This window comes from Opisthorchis viverrini, assembly GCF_000715545.1.
Source record: "Opisthorchis viverrini unplaced genomic scaffold opera_v5_9, whole genome shotgun sequence".
NCBI classification, from domain to species: Eukaryota; Metazoa; Platyhelminthes; class Trematoda; order Opisthorchiida; family Opisthorchiidae; genus Opisthorchis; species Opisthorchis viverrini.
The window spans coordinates 1,644,473-1,663,778 of NW_008751665.1; the positions used below are offsets into that span (position 1 = coordinate 1,644,473).

General features: G+C 45.4%; 2 protein-coding genes across 2 annotated transcripts in view; one reads left to right on the plus strand and one right to left on the minus strand.

Annotated features, from left to right (window-relative positions):
* The window catches only part of T265_00880 (hypothetical protein), a gene marked incomplete at both ends in the record, with an annotated part of 79,571 nt that overhangs the window by 44,956 nt on the left and 15,309 nt on the right, over window positions 1–19,306 (minus strand). The gene's annotated exons all lie outside the window — the stretch shown is intronic.
* Window positions 11,349–18,002, plus strand: T265_00882 (hypothetical protein; the record flags this gene model as incomplete). Its single annotated transcript, XM_009164777.1, is given in 4 exon segments — window positions 11,349–11,423; window positions 15,647–15,823; window positions 15,836–16,036; window positions 17,928–18,002. 4 exon segments carry the CDS (start codon window positions 11,349–11,351, stop codon window positions 18,000–18,002), a joined length of 528 nt encoding a protein of 175 aa, XP_009163041.1.

Sequence of the window (19,306 nt, forward strand, 5' to 3'; positions counted from 1 at the left end):
GCAACAACATCTAGACTCTTCGTGTTCTCTTTCACACCCTTCTGTTAGGTCCCACGTTGTCAACTTCTCAGGTTGCGCCGTTCGGGGAGAGGCACAGAGGACAGTACCCATCTCGGCACACAATGTTTTCGCTGTGTGTAGCACACGGCCGAGCCACTGCAGGCGATGGTGCTAGACTGAAGTGTCTGCTGCACAACCAGATACCCGTTTCCTAACTGCCTCATTCGTTGACGCCATCCGATACCAGGAACACCTCGGAAACCCGATGATGCCTCAAATCAGCTGTCCATAGAAGTCATGTCTCGCAACCATACAACATAACAGCATGATACACACCAACCTCGAGACCCAGTATTTGGCTTTAATAGACATCCTAAGTGACGCAAATTGAAAAACGTGATTTGTGCACCAACATCATCGGACTTAATTCCGTCCTTGAATCGCACAGTTCAGAGACTGCACATTCAAAACCATGAGTTTGTACTTTGTGAGTACTTGTACTGGGTCTCCGTCTTTAGAGATAAACACGATGCCCCCTGCGTATTCGAACTTGACAACCGATTCGTGAAATGAATGAAACAGTACTTCCTGTGCATTCGGCACAGATCAAATCCACTTCCACAACGGAATCAAAAAGCGAAGTAAATGAATCCATAATGAGTAAAGGAGATGCGCCGTACAATTGTTTTCTCTTTGTGGGCACTTCATGAATCTCTGGGTGAATCGAATCCACCGGTCTTCAGGTCATAGAGGATCTGGTAAAAAGCGCACTTGATAAAGCAATTCACCCGACGTGATCTTCAACGACCAGGTCCCACGAGTGATCACTTCTCGCATGAACATCCCGTAGGTCGAGTAAACCACTAAATGAGGATAGTATGTACTCTAGGATCGACCCCGCAAAACCAGTGGACGTTGACACCAGCTGTCGAGGGATACGTTTATCCAGAATAAGCATTGCAATATTCATTACACCGGTGAACTGTTACCCAACTTCATAGCTGAGGATTCGTCTTCAACTTGATGAGCGGTATGCCATTCAAGCGGAGTTGGACCTTAGGTGCAAACTGATTGTGCTTTGTCTAATGATCTCGCGTTGCAATTTTAGACTGGCTGAGATGTCCGATAGAACAAGGCAAATAAACGTTGGCCAACAATGTTAGCGCAAAATAGGAGGCAAACACGAATGGAGCTACGGATAGCTCGGTGGGTAAAGCGCGAACTTACAAACGGGAAGGTTGCTGGTTCGAATCCAACCCCGACTTCTTTTGGGGTTGGAAAACCGGGCAACCCCCGTGCTTGCTTCGGGTGGCATAGCAGCTAGGCACCCAAATGTCGTTATAGCCGCACGATTACCTTATTATTTTTTATTACCAGAATGCTAACAGTGATACTCGCTACGTGCTCCATCCTCTACATCGTCACTTTGGAGCAGTGGAATTAACAACCGTCTAGTTCCGCTGCTGAGGAATAACGCAATAACAGATGAACGCCTGGGTGAGATATAATCAGGGTCAACCGCGTTGGACAAGCAAGCGTTCTTATGCGTCCTACTGTGAAACCAGAAAAAAAAACATGAGTTCACTGTAGCGCACGCTGTTAAAGCTGTGCTGGAATCCGATTGGCTGATAGTCCCCCCCCCCCTTCATCGCAAAGACCATTGATGTCCAGAACGCCTGAATGACCGCATATGATGGCAGGAATACTTTCCTAAACGAAACAACTCACAAGGTTAACCCAAGAAGGGTGAAACCGATCGTGGGCTGTCGAAGAGTTTTCAGCAACCTTGTGAGTAGTTTCGTCTACGGAAATATACTGCGATATCTCGAATATCGTGTCAACTGAAACATGAGGTGGCCTGTGTGCAGCACATTCAACTGGAGGACATCATAAACGAGAAATTCAGTTGAGTCTCTCGTGAAAGCCAAATTGATGTGCAAATGCGTGTATTTCTCGAATACTTTCCTAACTTTATCATCAAAGAAGAAACTCATGGCTGGTTTATATACCCTAAATTAACGCGTGTCATCAACTAGAACGCAGACTTTTCTGCCTCCGTTGTCATATACACGGGATGGTTCGCAATCTTCACCAGTCACGTGGTTTGGGGATGTGGCTGAATTCACCCTAGATAAAAAGCGCTGTTCGGAAATTTATACTTTCAATCTGGGTGGACGACGGTGCAATAAATTTACCTATGGGGCAGCTTTCCTGTCAAACGACGGAAGCAAATTTACGACCAAACGATCTTCTATAAACATTGTCACGTGGTTAGACGCCTGCTTTACGAGCTCTTCACCTTTCTAAGAAGTTTGATTCTGAAATACAGTGTGCTCCGTCCCGACCGGTCAAAATCACGTTCAACTGGGGCGTTTCTCTTGCAGCCGGAGACATACTTTCAGCCATACTTTTGTGCCGTCCTCCGAGTAGACGGCTGGTGATATGAATTGAAATGCGTGGATGAAATTTCTCACGATTTGCTGGAAATGAACCTATTCGATGTCTCATTGTGTCGAACGAGTACCCCACCAACAATCTGGCATCGTAACTAAAGCCTCATAACCAAATGGAAATTGAGAGGAAGCCGACTAGAATGATGATCCACCACTCTAAATTAGACCTAACCCGGTTCGGCGTCAAAGCGAACAGGGAACAAGAAAATACACATAAACCGAATAGTTCATCCTCTGTAACAGATGTGAAGTTCACAGATGTACCAGTCCATATTGAACAACGAAAGTCAACCGATTGTCTTGTAGTTGTGTGACTACGGGTGATAGGATGGAACAGCTGTGACCATCCCATCATAACGCATACAGAGTACACGGGAACAATTGATGAAGTACACTCATTTGCAAATGAATTTTGTGTTAAGATGGAACGGAATTTCTGGTCTGCGGTATCTTCCGAATGAATGTGCCGTACGATATTGCCTCCAGAAGGACGAAACGGATGGTAGGCTGTCGAATGGTTTTGAGTAGTCTCATGTGTAGCGTGTTGTGTCACGGAAATACACGAGAAAAGTTCGGAAAATTTCATACAGACTGATTGGAACACACGAACTCATGCCAATTGGACAATGATTCAAGTGTGTGGGTAATGTCAAGCAGTGTGAACTTTAGCATAATGAAACGAAGTCAACAATCGGGTGTTGGTTGCCATGGTGTGAAACGTACTACTTATATACACAACTTCCATTCATTTGGGAAACCGTTTAGCTCGAATAATTCCCAACAATGAACCATGAAACACAGACTGCATTAAACTTTACTGCACCCGCTAGAAACGGAGGGCTGGACAAACAAGAAGAGACAGATAGACTTTGAGGGAATAAATTGGGTTTTAATGGCATTGCCGTTGTTTCTTACTGGTGTTTTGGGCGGATTAAATGGGGTCCTTTCGGTAAATTGATGAATTGAACAAGCCATAATACTCGTTGCGCTCAAAATCTCAGAAAAGTAACGATATTTCGTTGAGAAAGACCCAGCTTAAGTTAAAGACTAGATGAAAATAGTTATGAATCTACCCGATATCCAGCATATCATATGGAAAAGTTTGTATCCCAAGCAACATTGAAAGCCCACGACTCTCCTGTAGAATACGCATGATTAGTGGTTGATTTTTGGGAAGCTGTCGCTCAGTAGGGACTTCTGGACCAGCCGTTCTGGGTTACGCTAAGTTTAATGTGTGTACCTAACCCTTTTGGACGCAGAGAACAAGGTTTCATAGATCGATGGCGATTGACTCTACTGTAAGTAAGGGATACCATTTAACTGTCGTCGGTTGAATTTAAGGAAATTTGCAAATGATTTTCAAACAAGAATTCACAGATACTTGGTGTGTGATTTGTTCAAATGAGGCACAATAGCACTTGAATCAAGTATTTTCCAAGATAGGTTGGAGAGTGCTCTCTTACCCGTCCCCTGTCAAGCCCCCAGCTGCCTGACCAAGTACCCTGGTGCAAAGATTACAGAGGCGCTTAGGGAAGCTACTTGTGTGGTTGAGGCTGACCAGGGTTTTTATCGAAAATGAATTGACTCAGTGGAAGCTAAAGGTGAGCGCTTTAGCGCACCGTCTGTCAGTTCAGTTGTATAGTTGCACTTGAAAGGGGTTGTAAAAGATACATTCCTTCTCTAACCTCAGTAGCGGTGGCCGTTTCGGTCACGCTTTTTGGTCACGTTTCTCTCAAAATGAAACTCACCGAACGCCCGTTTTCTTTGAGCGCTGAGTTTCGAACATGCCATCCTTGTGGACAAAGAACAAACGAAGCTGCGTTTCTGTTTTAAGGACGCCCTGGTCAGGTTTGTTTTTGGAATACCCCCCTTAGTAATGGGACATCCAATTACACGTTGAGGAAATGAAATTAGCCTTCACTCTCAGCTTCATATGCAGTACAGACTGACGAAAGGGTGAGGTTAAATCGTTCTGGGAGTGACCGAATTGTATCATCTTGCTGTATCGTCATAACTACGTCATCTACCAAACCGGTTGAGGAATCTTCCATCGGATTTGAACTTTACGTGGAAAGTACCACCCAGGAGGAGTTCATTTAAACATGTGGTAGTTGGTGAAGCCAATTGTGTACTAGAACTCGCGACATAAAAGCAAGGGTAATTTATTTATTCTAACACGGGAGCATGCGCGAACAGAGGGGGAACGTCCAAAGAGCTCAAACGACGTACTCCAGTCCATAATTGAGCCTACAAAGCATTCAAAGATGTCTCCGCAAGAAAAACACTGAACAGCGCCTAAATTCTTACCGCCGTTTATTGTCGAATAAGGTAATAAAATGAGGTAGAACAATGGTTAAGGCGCTAACTTACTGGCCGCATAGTCCGTGGCCCGAATCCAACATAAGTATATCGACTGTTCCTGTCTAGGCAATAGTCTGGTAGAATCTCAACCGATGTCCTTCCTTCAGCTGGTCCTGAAGGAGTGTTACAGATGGACAAATATTATTATTTTCGAGGACAACAAGCCAAATAGGGGGGCGAGATGGTTCAGTGGCTAGAGTGCGAATTTACTGACCAAAAGGTCCGTGGTTCGAACCCGACCACTGCCTCACGACTTCCCCTGTCTAGGTTTGAGCAACCTGACAGTATCCCAGCCCTTGTGCTTCCTTCAGGTGGCATGGCAGCTAGGCACCGAAATGGTGTGTGTTACAGCTGAACGAATAAGCTAGATGGGACGCCTATGGGTTGAACGTTTTCATCAATCTGCTTGAATGGACGGGCCTCCCTCGCCTTAGGGATGTGTTGGTTTGTTCGTTCCCAGAGTCCATTCAAGAAGGTACTGCATATCAACAACAAAATACAGCAATCGCCCTGGAGATCGATTCTAAATGCATTCACAAAAACAGTTTCGCTAGCTATGTGAACGTCTGGTGGGAAGCGTTGCTGTTAGCGACTGGCGAACTTATTGACGTGCCAGAATCTTTAGGTTTTACCGAATTGCGTCGACGGTAAGTACGACAGAAATGCAGAATGGGATTACATTACTTGGGGCAGAACGAGACAGAGGTAATTATAAGTAGGACCGAACGATGCTGTGCGGCGGTGGTAGGGAAAACAGGCTCAGTCCAGCCTACGATCGCTAGTGCCAACATCACCTATTCGGACAGGTGACCTTTACGGTGCTTCTCGGAGTCACTCGATGATTTATTCTGTATTTTCGCTATATTCTACTGGGCAAATGTGCACCGAATTCCGTATTTCAGAGATGACGCAAAGGCGATCCTCTGCACCCATTGACACACGTACGCACACACACACACACACACACACGCGATAATGCACACGCGCGCGCGCAGAGCGAAAGAACGCACACACACACACACACCGTTAGCCAAGCGGTCTCAGCATTAGCAAACACACAGTCAGGCCAATGGTCGCACACACACACACACACACACACAATTCCCTTTTTTGTTCCAGGAACCTAGGCGATCGTGCCCGATTAGACGAGAACAATCGTTCATTTGGTGGGGTAAAGGAACCAAAATAGCACGCTGCAAAATTCAGCCGGTTCTAGTTTGATCACTCATATTAGCCATCAGACTGCTATACAGACAGCGCCAGGTTGTCTAACATTTCCAAAGCCACGTTCACCATACTTTTATGTCTCGCATCTGTCAATTGAACTCACATGGCAGGCGCCTAAGTCCCTGCGCTTCCACGCTACGAGAAACGCGTCATCGTGGTGTTCCTAAGGTAAATCCAAAGTAATAGGGTGGCTAGGAAATATTGACTGGACAGCTTGAATGGCTTCGCTACAAGTCAATCTGATCGTACCTGATTAATTGGCAATACCTAAATAACACAAGAGCTTTACGACAACTAGGCTGATCTCGTGAAAAGTCACTGACAGCATTCTCCTTTAGTCACAATGAGGCGCAAAATACTCCCTGTAGAAAAGAGCCCACTCTCCCCCCTAGCACGGGAAGAAAGCCCCTGATTGAGAACCACTCATTATTTGGAACAACGTCCTATCAACCCGCATCCTACGGTTTTATTGGGTTAGAGGGTAAGTCTCATACAAGAGTCCGGCTACCAGCGCCTACACTGTTTGATTTCCGGACTGGACTGCCAAGATCGGGCAACAGATCAACAGCCAGCCGACTTACAATCGATTAACGATACCAAGTATTTCGATATACTGTTAACCCTGTGTTGCCACATTGGCAGGATGAGATCACGCTAACAGCTGACTCGGATTGTGCCTGAGTGCCTTTGCTTCATTACTGTCTTGTAGGAAAAGATTCTGCCTGACTTTTTTGGCTTGCTCTTCTCACTTAGGCCTAAGCATGCGCGAAATTTGGGATGCAAAACCTGCTTTGGACAATCCATGTGTGCTTTTTTGGATGGGTGGAGTAGAAAACCTGCTCTCCGCTTTCATCAGGAGAAAATGTGGACAAAAAAGACAGCACATTCACAACGAAGTATGCGAACCGTTGTAGCAGCACAACTGGTCCGAAAAACTTGAACATTAGATAGACAGATAGACAGTTCCCTCTCAGCCGGCCATTTTCGACCCCAGGCTTAGTTATTCTCAGTGACATTCCAAGTCGCCCAGTTGAAAGCTGAAAGCGGTTTATGATTGCATCTTCACCACCATTGCACATATCCATAGAAGCTTTGGGAATTTAAACCACTGAATGTTCCCGCAACCAGGACAGTCTATTGCACACACACACACACTCCGTCGTTTGTTTTCAACATTGGTTTGTCACAAATATAGCCTAATGTGATCGAATGCAGTCAGATCTGATTGCAACCACCATATGATGGTAGTATGCGAACTGGTTTGACTAGCTCCTAGAAATCACAAACACTGAGCGCTCTCGAGCACTGCGCCTCGACGGGCTGATCTGACTCTGTGAGGAGTCTTCAAATGTTGCCACGCCATTGCCACAGTACCTGAACCTGCCGAACAAACAACGGCAAGTGTTGGATCGTTCAGTTATCACGTTCTCGCGTGAGAAGCCCTCGAAGCTGGGCTGGCTACACACAGGTTTCCATCCTGAAGCCGTTGGCTAGTCTAGTTCAACCTACTTGTGTACCTAGGTTCCGTTTTCAAATTCACCAGAGCTGCGTTGCAGCAGCTTCAACTGAAGTGGGCAATTAAAGCAGATGGACTATTGTCGGACATGCACCATGATGGCCACTTTTCAGCCCTGTGGTTTAGAAAAACAAATTGGTGTGCAAATAAATGCAATGTGCGTATTTCTTACAATTTGGGTTTGAGCAGAACATAAGGTTGATGGAAGCTCGGTGATTGCGTTCAATTGATGAGCTTCAAGAAGGACAAAACAGATTGTGGGCTGTTAACAAGTTTTCAGCAGCCTTGCGCTACGTTTAACCGTTCCATTGCGATATCTCGGATATGGTACGAAGTGAAACACGGTACCCTGTGTAGCACATTCAGTTAGGTCTTCCGTTAAAACTAACTTACCCTGTTATATTTCCCTCATAAATAACCGCGCATGTTTTAAGGGGGTGAGATGGCCCAAGTGATGAGAGCGCGAATTTACCGACCGGAAGGTCAGTGGTTCGAACCCAACATCTACCTCTCGACTTCCCCTGTCTAGACTTGGGTAACCTGGCAGTATCCAAGCCCTCTTGTAACCTTTGGGTGGTACGGCAGTTCGACACCGAAAGGGTGCTATAGCTGAACAGCTGTTTTAGGGGGGCTCCAGCAATAGGTATCACCCAGCGCGGATTTATGAGGATAATAAGTATGGAGAAAAAGCGTGCTATGGACTTAGCAGGCTGTAACGGCCCTTTTACAAACCAAAAAGCTGTCAGTATACACCTGCCGCTTATTGTGGTCATTCTGAACACGCTATGCACCCCAACCTAAAGGGCAACTCGCTATCATACCCCTCTGGTCAGGCCAAAGGTTGACCACCTCTCTGCTAGCGCCACTCTGAATTGGGCACAGAAAACAGCATTCTTTTCCGCACACACAACACACGATCTAATCACCACAGCTTTTGATGCCGAGTAACGCCTCTGTCTCACAACCAAACTTTCGTTTGCTACTTGTCTCTTTGACAAAATTGTTGAAATTATTCTCTAACCATGGACGCCGTCGGATTGCTTGACCAGAATTTACACAACAGGAAGGTCAGGCTCATTTTTGTCCGTAGCTGTCGTACTATTATCGACCATGATCTTACACTGATAAAGCACAGGAATTTTGCTACCGAAATAACCATACCATTAAATATCACGGTACGTGCAATCATGACATAAAAGCTAATTTTCTCCCGCCTCGACTGACGGAAAGGTGACTACGGAAAAGTACCTGGTACATGGGGTAAAAACAGAGGCACGCACTGAAAATAGCTGGCCATTGTCATGGCAACCGAATTCGAAAGGATGTCAGCCAGAAAACCTATTGTGCACCCTTATTTGCATGTGTTTATAACACACCGCCTACACATCGAACCCCTAACGCACCCTTACCGAACAGACGGCAGTTGTTGTCCGATTGGAAACAGTATTCGTAATGATGTTGTTTGGACTGTGAGTTTCACGCCAACAAAATGGACGCAGCGTGTTTTGTTTGCCAGAAAATCCGCCGAGGAAATGAACTGTGAGCTGGTTGCACGATAAGCCTACAGATGATTTGTGTTCGTGCAGAAAAAGGCGGATAAGTTCAGTTCAAAAGCTGCCCGTGGAACCGTGCTTCTTGGCTTCTAGAACAGACTGAATCACTTGTTCACCAAAAACTTTGCACTTTGTAGATCCGAAAATCACCATGAACATTTCTCTCTTAATCATCGCCATCATCATCACGATCAGCACGCAATCATCCGCATCTCCGCCTTTATTTGGGTAGCAATACTGGTATTTCATGCAAGGGGCAAGATGGCTCAAGTGGTTAGAGCGCGAATTTACTGACCGCAAGGTCCGTGGTTTGAACCCGACCTCTGCCACTAGACTTCCCCTGTCTAGGCTTGGGTAACCTGGCAGTATCCCAGCCCTCGTGCTTCCTTCGGGTGGCATGGCAGTTAGGCGCCGAAAGGATGTTACAGCTGAATAATTATCTTTGCTTCATACGAGCGTTTTAGTGTCAGACAGGCAGTGTAAAATAAACTGTGCCATGAGGGATGCCCGTGCTAGTCCCCTCTGCAAACATTCTGGCCCGTCTACAGCTGCAACGTTCCACCTAACCATCCATATGGCGACTGGATACAAGAACAGCTAAGACGCCAATCAAAACACACCTGAAGGTCGGGTAATTTTTTAAGCAATTCTGGAAGCAAAGGTTCAACCAAAGAACTGTTTTCCACTGTCACCGGGTTTTAGCCACAGTTCCAGGAAAACTGGTGATGAACACACCCTAGATCCTCCACCTGCAGAGCGTTGACCTCATCATCCTCCACACCATAATACGAAACGTTTGAGGATCAGCGGAAATTTCTGGACTTGAGAAACTCAATGCACACTACCAACAGAACCAATACAATCTACGTAGAACGCAAAATGCTCTATAAAATGCTTCTTCAGCTGTTTGGAATGTGACACTAAAGCACAAAGAAGTAGCGGATTCTGGTGCCTGTGTTGGAAATCATCGTTTGTAACGAAGTTCAAGAGCAGCTCAACGCCTAGTTCCACGTGCCACAAGTGTCGAGTGAACCCGAAAGAACTTGTCAACACACACGATCAAAGTGACACGCCTAGTTCTGCCACAAGTGTCGAGTGAACCCGAAAGAACTTGTCAACACACACGATCAAAGTGACAACCTTCCGAAATCGATAATTCCGGGCGCTCTTTCTACTAAAAAAGCCGCAATCTACCCCTCTACTACCTACCAACGGGTTATCTCTCTGATCATTGAATGCCATCTCAATACTGTTTACGCTACACGTCTCACGTTTGCATCTCCAGAGTAGGCATAAAACACTGTGTTGTCAGAGATGGTAATCTGAGTGCAAATAGCTATGTTGATCTCTATCTGCCTGAAGAGACAGTATGTGTTGCGTGAAACAGGCCTTGACAATCGCGAATTTTGCTATGCACCCTGGTGTTTGATTTCAAGTTGCAGATCGACCTTGCGGATCGACCTTGAAGTGCATGCATGTGTGTGTGAGTGAGCGAGTGAGTCTAATTCAGCCCCCATCAGGCAATCGGCGAGTGGAACCGGCTTTCAAAAATGATCCATTTTGCTTCTAAGGCATTGACACACAGTTAATCGGTTGCCATCGTGTGATTGTTAGTGTGAACAAAACCAAGCGTATGATTTTAGAGAACTTTTGAAACAAGGATAACCTAATACACGAGCTAAGAAACTGAAGCATACTCTAGTAGAAAGATTCAAAGCTTCTCTGCATCCTGGCGGAACATTTCAACCAGTAAATTGCAAGTTACTGTGAATTTCGAATCAACATCTGGATAGTGATCACGTCAACAGAGTCCGTATTTTCTATGGTGGAAGTCTGCTTCCCCAAAGAACGGGCAAATTCAGTCGTGGAATTTAAAAAACCCATCAGTTTCATTCACATGTAAAACCATGCAGTACTTGTAAGGGGGTAGTCTTGCGGAGGAGGTAGTTATGTGATTCAGAAATCGCATGCAGAGAAAAGTAAGACAAGCCGATTGAACAGTATCAAGAAAAAAATGGGGAAGACACTCAAACCTAAGCCGGTTTTCATTACATCTAGAACACTCCGTGCCAACAGTTTTATGTACAATGGTATTCAATTCTTCACATTCATATCACTCTTGTTTGAACAGTCGTCCTCCTGTCCTGGCGCAATTATTCTGGTGAATCCACATCACAGGGGGCGAATTACTGAACTCGAGTTCCGCTCTTATTAGAGGTCATCAGCGGTGTATATCCAATGGCCGTGCCAGGGTTTGAACTCCGGACAGCTGACATGCGAGGCGAACGTGTTGCCACTATTCCACCAGCGTACGTTGGACGTATCTGAATTCTCATGTCTGAACGGGTGAACAGGACAGGAGGATGACTGTTCAAAGGAGAGTGATGTGAAAGTGGACAATACTACATCCCGCAAACCACACAACACGGTATTCAATTTCTTGTCGATTACCACTCAATCGCATCAGCTCTGCTCACATCCTCTGGGCCTCATTTACGATTTTCTAGAACGAATTCAATGTAAACGATCACATTGACTGATCGTCCGTTCACTGTCCATGTTACACAGTCGACTGACAATACCCAAGCTGGTGATGGTGTCTCCTCTGGAACCCTCTGCGCCTCGACGTTTCTGCAATAGTCGTCCGTGTGAAAAACAAGACCCAAGCTTTTTTCCACATCCGTTCCCCTGGCTGCATAGTATGGTTGATGTGATGAATATGTGTAGGTCGTGTCGGGGTGGCAACAAACCCTAGTGTGCACTATCTTTAATAAGGCAAGTTTTGATAGAGCTCCCTGTAGTTCCGGGTGTTCGCCCTATGTGGGAAACTACTTTTCGATTTTTTTTACATTCCACTGTGAATCCTTGTGGATCACGTGTAAAGGTGGGGACTCAGAAGAGGAGGATTGATGTACTCTATCGGTGGAGTACCATAAACGATCCATTCTTGAATGGTGGGTAATTAGGACTAGCTTGTCTGGTTTGAGTAAAAGATTGAGTCCACTTTGCCACGCTTGATTATCGGTAAGCAATCTTTAGAAGTAGCCATTCAGCTGCAACACCCTTTTGGTAAGTAGCTCACATGCGACATTCTCAAGGAAGCATGATGGCTGAGATACTGCCAGGCTGCCGAAACCCAGCCAGGAGAAGTCCAGATTCCGAGGTCGGTTTCGAACCGTGAACCTTCCTGTCAGAAAGTTCATGCCATAACCATGAGCCATCTCGAACTGGTACTTGAAACAACCGTTTAGAGGAGACATGTACTCTTAGTAACTGACTATGATCAATGTTGTAAGTCCAAGACAATAAATTCCCACGATAAGCTGCGAGGAACATGTCCGAACGCAACCAGCCGGACGGACCTCTGCTGGAATTAAAATACAAATCAAACGGCACGTGAGGATACATTTCAGTTCGCGAAAGACCCTCAGATCAAAACAAATCTTGCGCCATTCGCCTGTCTGGAGTAACCGTTTTCGGCTGGTCACTTTAGTGATTGTCTTGGAGAGAATCTACCATGTTCGAAAAGAGTCCAAAATATGTTTCATAGTAAAGACTTATCGCCGTCAATGAAGACATAGTTCTAAGTATTTCATCCTGCCAGTGAACCGGAGAATTACGAACTGGTGACCTTCTGGCCAGCGGTTGGACGATTAAGAGTTTGGCCATGAGTAGTAGCTGATCGGCAGTGTGATTAGCTCTCAATAAGGGAAGTCACATCACGTGATCACGTATTGACGACTTCTGAGGAAAAAGTTTTGCACATCCAGTAAAATTATCCTCCTTCCGTGCTGATTGTTGATTCACGGCAATGTGAGGAAATTGGGTATTCCTTTGCCATCTCGAACCCTGACAATCTCCGAATGTGCGACGGGAAAACATACCTTTTATCCAGCGCATCGCCGTGGAACCAAGAGAAATACGAGCGCTATAGATATTGGTGTCTGGTTATGCAGTGTATCAATAACTAGAAATTTGAGTCAGTCTGTGGTCACGAGTGCCTAAGCATATCACGTGATTAACCGTGGCACATGAAGAGCAAATATGACAAACCAGTGCGATGAGTCATTGACCAAAAGTTGATACACCAACCAGTATCAACTAACGTATCCCTCAGTCGGCCAACAAATAAGTTCGTACATCTATTCCCTCTGTAGTTCCAAATGATGGCGGGTTATTTAGCCTAGAAACAAGAAAACTACCCTCCCACTTATTTCCTGATAGTAATACCAGATATCCACTTGCTCTATTGATGTACCCTTTCAGGAGAGGGGAATGGTATTAATCAGGATGTCGTCCCCACGTCTCTTGCGTATTCAAGACAGGTAAGTGTTTCAGAAATGCGGATGCAGAGCTTCGGACGAAGTATGCACATTAGTAATTTCATCGCATCGATTTCTCCCCTCGAACTCCTCCCACCCGTATTCCTACCCTCATTTTGGTCCTCATCTTCCGATCAGCTGATGATACCGACCGGCGTTGCCACATAAGTCGACAGCTGTCATCTTTGTGGATAACCGACAATTAGAAACAAAGCCGCCCCAACCATTTCGGCGGGCAAATATTTTGAAGTTATAACCCAATAATTCCAGCGTCTGACTAGAGAAAAAAAACGGACAGACAGAGTCAGTCCAATCTATTGTAACAACTTCACTTGCTGATTGGCCCGAAGCATTCGTCGGGAAAAACCAAATGCACAACAAAACATCTTGTGGGAAAAAACAGACTGGTCAATCCGCTAATTAGAAATTAGGCCGCACACTGCCGAAGAAAGAATGAAACCTGAAATTGTCGGTGAGTGACGTCTCTGGTGAATACCAATAGAACTCTCAGTTCTTCCACACTCAGTGGAAAACTAATATGATGAGAATGTCGGATTACCAAAGTGAATTTGTTTTTTTCACAGATTCGGAATACGAATTGGATAGATTTATCTCGCCCGGTCGGGTTTGTTGGTATATTCTCTGCGTATTCGAAGCGAACCCCTGTAATCAAAAAATTACCAGTTCCGCTTTCGTTTTACTCGATTTTCGTGTCGCAGATTCACCGGTCAAATCTTTCCGGAAAAAATCGCTCAGCTGTAACACCATTCCGGTGCCTAGCTGCCATGCTACCCGAAGGAAGCACGAGGGCTGGGATACTGTCAGATTGCCCAAGCCTAGACAGGGGAAGTCGAAAGGCAGAGGTCGGGTTCGTACCACGGACCTTCCGGTCAGAGAATTCGCGCTCTAACCACTTGAGCTACCTCGCCATCTCTGGACCATATTTCAATCAGTTCGAACTAGAAAATCATCTGAAAAGAGCCACGCATCACTACAGCGCATGCAAAAGAGACAATACTGTTCAATCTGTAGTTGAGTCCCAATGACTACTCAACATTTCGTCCTGTAAGTGAAGCTGATCTGTGTCAAAATGTTGGAAAGTTCTGTAGAGCATGTTCATCCTTGGAAATCGTTGGTAACGTGCATCTTACGCGTCTCCCGGATGATTCGAAATCGCGACGGCGATGAGTGGCTAATAAACAGTGTAAGTAGCTAACACTGGATAGAGCGTCACTCATCCTTCAATCGCGGGATTCACGTAAGGTGGCCATGTGTTGACAAGGTCCTCGAGTGGAACAGTGGTCCTCGAGACAGAACGTTGTCAATCCTCCCACCATCTGAACTACTTAGAAATTGTTGCTAGTATGAGGAGGCTTGATGTTCCAGTCGATTCGATTCATCGGGACGTGGTCGGAATGGCTTCGTCACTTTGCCACACTCGCCCGCACCGGATTCGATTGCCTGGCCTGTGATTCGGACAGCACGCGGGCAAGTGAAGCGCATTAAAACCGGCATCCAGGACACTTCAACCAATGTGCCGGCACTGTCATCTGGCCCACGATAGAATGGGACACGTGATGTCCAGTAACTGGGTCATAGTCCTGGCAAGCGCAAAGGTTTCAACAAAAATCCGACACGAGCGCACGGGCAAGGCTTATGCTGTTGGCTCACCAAAATTAGGTAGAACCCGATATGGGTCGTATGGCCATTAGAGGAAAGTACAATGCACGCACGCGAGAGAACGCGGCGGATTCATGGAATACCAAAAGCTTGGTGGGGGAAGCACTCTTAGCTGCATGTGATGTTCCGACAGGAGTTGATTATTCCTCCTGCAATTTTCTATGAAAAGCCGTAAAAGGAGAAGAACTTAGAAATGAAAAACGAATAAAAGAGCATCCATTTTGGAAAGGCCCAGAACAGCCTAAGAAGTAATCATTCCGAAAGAGTGCAAATGAAACGCGAGATTAATTGGCCATCAGCACCATGCGTTTAACCCAAGTGGAGCAGATCCAGTGACAATAATTTCGACCACATTTACATGTGATTAGAAAATGACAGGCTCCCGTAAATATTTTGTACAATCTTTTTGTTTCTTTGTGATAACGTGAATCAACTAAACGAGCCTCAGTTTAACTATTCATCAAACACCTCTGGTCAAGAGAGAGTCAATGATGTTTACTTGCTTATGAATGTATACTAATCGTTCAGTTGTAGCACTCTTTCGGTGCCGAGCTGCCATGCCACCCGAAGGAAGCACGAGAGCTGGGATACTGTCAGGTTGCCCAAGCCCAGACAGGGAAAATCGAGAGGCAGAGGTCGGGTTCGAATCACGGATCTTCCGGTCAGAAAATTCGCGCTCTAACCACTTTAGCCATCTCGCTCTCTATAAATGTATATTAATAGAGTCCAAATACTGATCGTACTAACACACGTGCTAACGAGATTGAGACAGCTCAGTGGTTGACGCGCGAATCTAATGACGGGAAGTTCCGTAGTTTAAAACCCAACCTCAATATTTTTACTGCTCCTGTCTGGCCTGACAGTACCTCAGCCGTGTTGCCTCCTTCTGGTGATACGACATCCAAGCACCGAAAGGACATTACGGTTGGACGACTATTATTTTTATTGTTTATTACTCTAGAACTGATCTTTTCGGGACAGCTGAATAAAATATGCATTCCGAAATTCGTATTCTCATCTCGAACACTGTTCACATTGAGGTCATGAATCGGAGTATTTAATGCGAGGACAAGTTCTCCTAAGGGGAACACAACAGTCGATATTTTCCTGAGTTCCAAAAAAGCAAACCAGATGACTAACTCTATTTGTCCAGGAAGCCTATAGCGAGCCATTCGTTGCTTGATAGGCCAGATAGTTGCAAACTTCGTTGTTTGCACGAGAATTTAGACACGCACAATAAGTTCTCGTTTCAGAAATACTTTCTGGAAATCCTTAGTTGAGATGTTCCACTTCAATATTCAAGCGTAAAACTAGGAGGCGTCTTTCGAAAGCACGGGCAGCTGGACTTGAATGCAGGGCGCACTGATGGTATCAACTGGATTGGTGACGAAACGTTTGCAGCCAACTTGCTTGGGGGCGAGATGGGTCAGTGGTTAGAGCACGAATTTACTGAACGAAGGCCCGTGGTTCGATCCCAATCTCTGCTTCTCGACTTCCCTGCCTAGGCTTGGACAACTTGGCATTATCCAAGCCATCGTGCTTCCTCCGGGTGGCACAGCAGCTACGAGTTGTTACATCTGAACGATTACTATCACTAATTTTGGTGTAACAACGTCGCCACTACTATTTTCTACACCAGTAGGAATCACCTGAAGTACAAGGAACATCTCAGCAATAGAGCACCTGGGCCGAACCATCACCTGATAATTTTTGGGAACTCCGTTCCGCCTCTTCTTCAGCTACCGCAAAAATAGGTATAACACCAACAGGTCAGTAAAAGTGGATTTCTAACAAAAACCGCAAGCGTAAGCATCACACCTAAATGAATGGATAGCCCATTCTTTACTTAACGAAAATCAGTGGACGAATGGGGGGTGATTTGGTACTGTAGAGTTAGGCAAAATATAAAAATACCATAAGAGTGAAGTAATAACCCTCGAAAGGAATGACTCTAAAGCTATGGGGAATGAAAAGTAGGGAACGCAGAAGCATAGGAACAGCTGCGACTGCTCATCTGGAGGATTACTGATGACATGTCGTGGCCACTCACCTCAACACTTAAAATCAGCATCACCATCATCGGAGACGGCGACGTTAGTGTTGACACTGATGCTTCGCTGTCATGCTTCGCTGCCTACTTATCCGTACTTAAAGTCTTAAATTGAGAAGGAAAAAAGTGAGTGAGGGAAGGACCTGGCTCCGGCCCCTTGCAAGCACTCTGAAGTGCTTACACCTCCAAGCGTTGTTTCGGAAACTGAAAGCATGTTGACTGATGCTTCTTGCTGATCAGTTCAAAATAACAATCAACCATTCGCGCCCTATGGAATCCGGCATGCAATCGTTTTCCAATCAAAACGGTGACCCAATAAGAAGCCGGATCCACATATAGACATGAAGCAGAGTTTACTTGCTTACAGTAAGGATGCTCGCCGACTTCAAAAAAGCTCAACCACACGATAACCTCCGTCCTCATTGGCGGTCCTAATCAGGCGATATAGAGGAATACGAAACGTGACCCAAGTTTGGACGTACGGGGCAGAATCTCGGATACAGTTCAGAACCGCAGATTTGTCCATCTGATAAGCTGCAGAGCCTTGAGAATCAACTGAGCCTAGGCTACAGATGTCTTCTGCAAACGTGCAATGTTGTATGTGCGTTTGATTCGAATACATGATTTGTAAAAAAAAGTACCTCTGGATATCTAGGCACTCAAGAATGCAGCATTCTGAGTACCCAGAAAACGGTGGAAGCCTAAGACCAATTCTCCTTTCTCCTACAAATGACAGCACCTTGGTTTGTGTTCGCCACACCTCAGCCAAATATGAATCAGTATGAATTCAGTAAAGACCGGGAAACCGAATTCCCACATCAGACAAGTTCTTACAGTTGAGAAAAGCTTAGATTTTCTATTGACACTACATTCGTCGCACGCGAGCGTTAAACACAAGCAGATGGCACACCGGGGTTGCGTGACATTTTGTTTACGCATGTCAGCGACAGACTTTTAACGTCGCGCGCGCGCGCGCGCTCGAACGTGAGAGTGATCGGGTGCCTACTGTCAGTCTCCAATGGGCCACCAAGGTAGGGCACACAACATAATTTGCACTTTGGATACGATAACAAAGTGACGAGCAATTCTCTCATTGAACGATGGTCGTAGTAAATAGCTAGATACAAGGCTCCGGGGGAGAGATGAACAATTCGTTTCGGTCATTGTCGTTTATGCAGCTGTAACTGCGACACAATAAATCGTGTGTGATCCTGAACCTGTGGACTGATTTTCACAAGAGGGTGTAGAGAATCTAATCAAATGAAGACAAGTAAACCACAGAATACTATTGTAACAGTTGCTTGTTCGATGAGTTGAGCAAACTTTGGGACCTGATTTCATACAGATGCGCAACAATTGAGGAAAATCCCAGTCCTTTGTATCTTTCAAAGTTCTAGTATCTTTCATCAGATGCTCGGAGGGTCCTACCAAGACTAAAATTTGCAAGTACGAAAAATATTACTGATAGGTCACATTGAAAATGTAGAGCGATCTTGGATCTTGTAATTCCTGCACAGTCGTAAATTCCAAGGAAATATAACTGTGTTCCTTGTGCTGCTCATTCTGTGATAAAAGCTTCTGAATAACGGTGAGGGAAATAGAATAATACGATCCAAGACTCCCAACTGAAGGTCATCTTCCCCGTTTAACATAAGCTTCCTTGTACTGCTCATTCGGTGATAAAAGGTTCAGAATAACGGTGAGGGAAATAGAATGATACCATCCAAGACTCACAAGTGAAGGTCATCTTCCCCGTTTAACATAAGCTACGGTTTACTGTGAACGTTTCAAAAGGAGCTGGGACCTATGCTGTAAGTGTGTTCGTTTGTCATCTGAGGATTTGGAACTCATCCCGAGAGAGACAAATGCGGTTCCTATTGCAAATAGATTTCAGCCTTCATTGACGGTGGTACATTTAATTCTGGAGGCCAACAATTCCTTGCCGACTGAGGTGAGATTAGCATACCCACTCGGGTACCAGCTTTCTAATACGACTGAGGGATATCAGAATTAGATCGGTGTGTGTGAGTAGCTATCAGAGTAGCCTGGGTTATGACGTTAAGAAAATACAACCAAACCGAAGTCCACATTTCGTTGGTTCGAACACATTTTTAGATAACACTAGGTTGCGACATTTTACAACA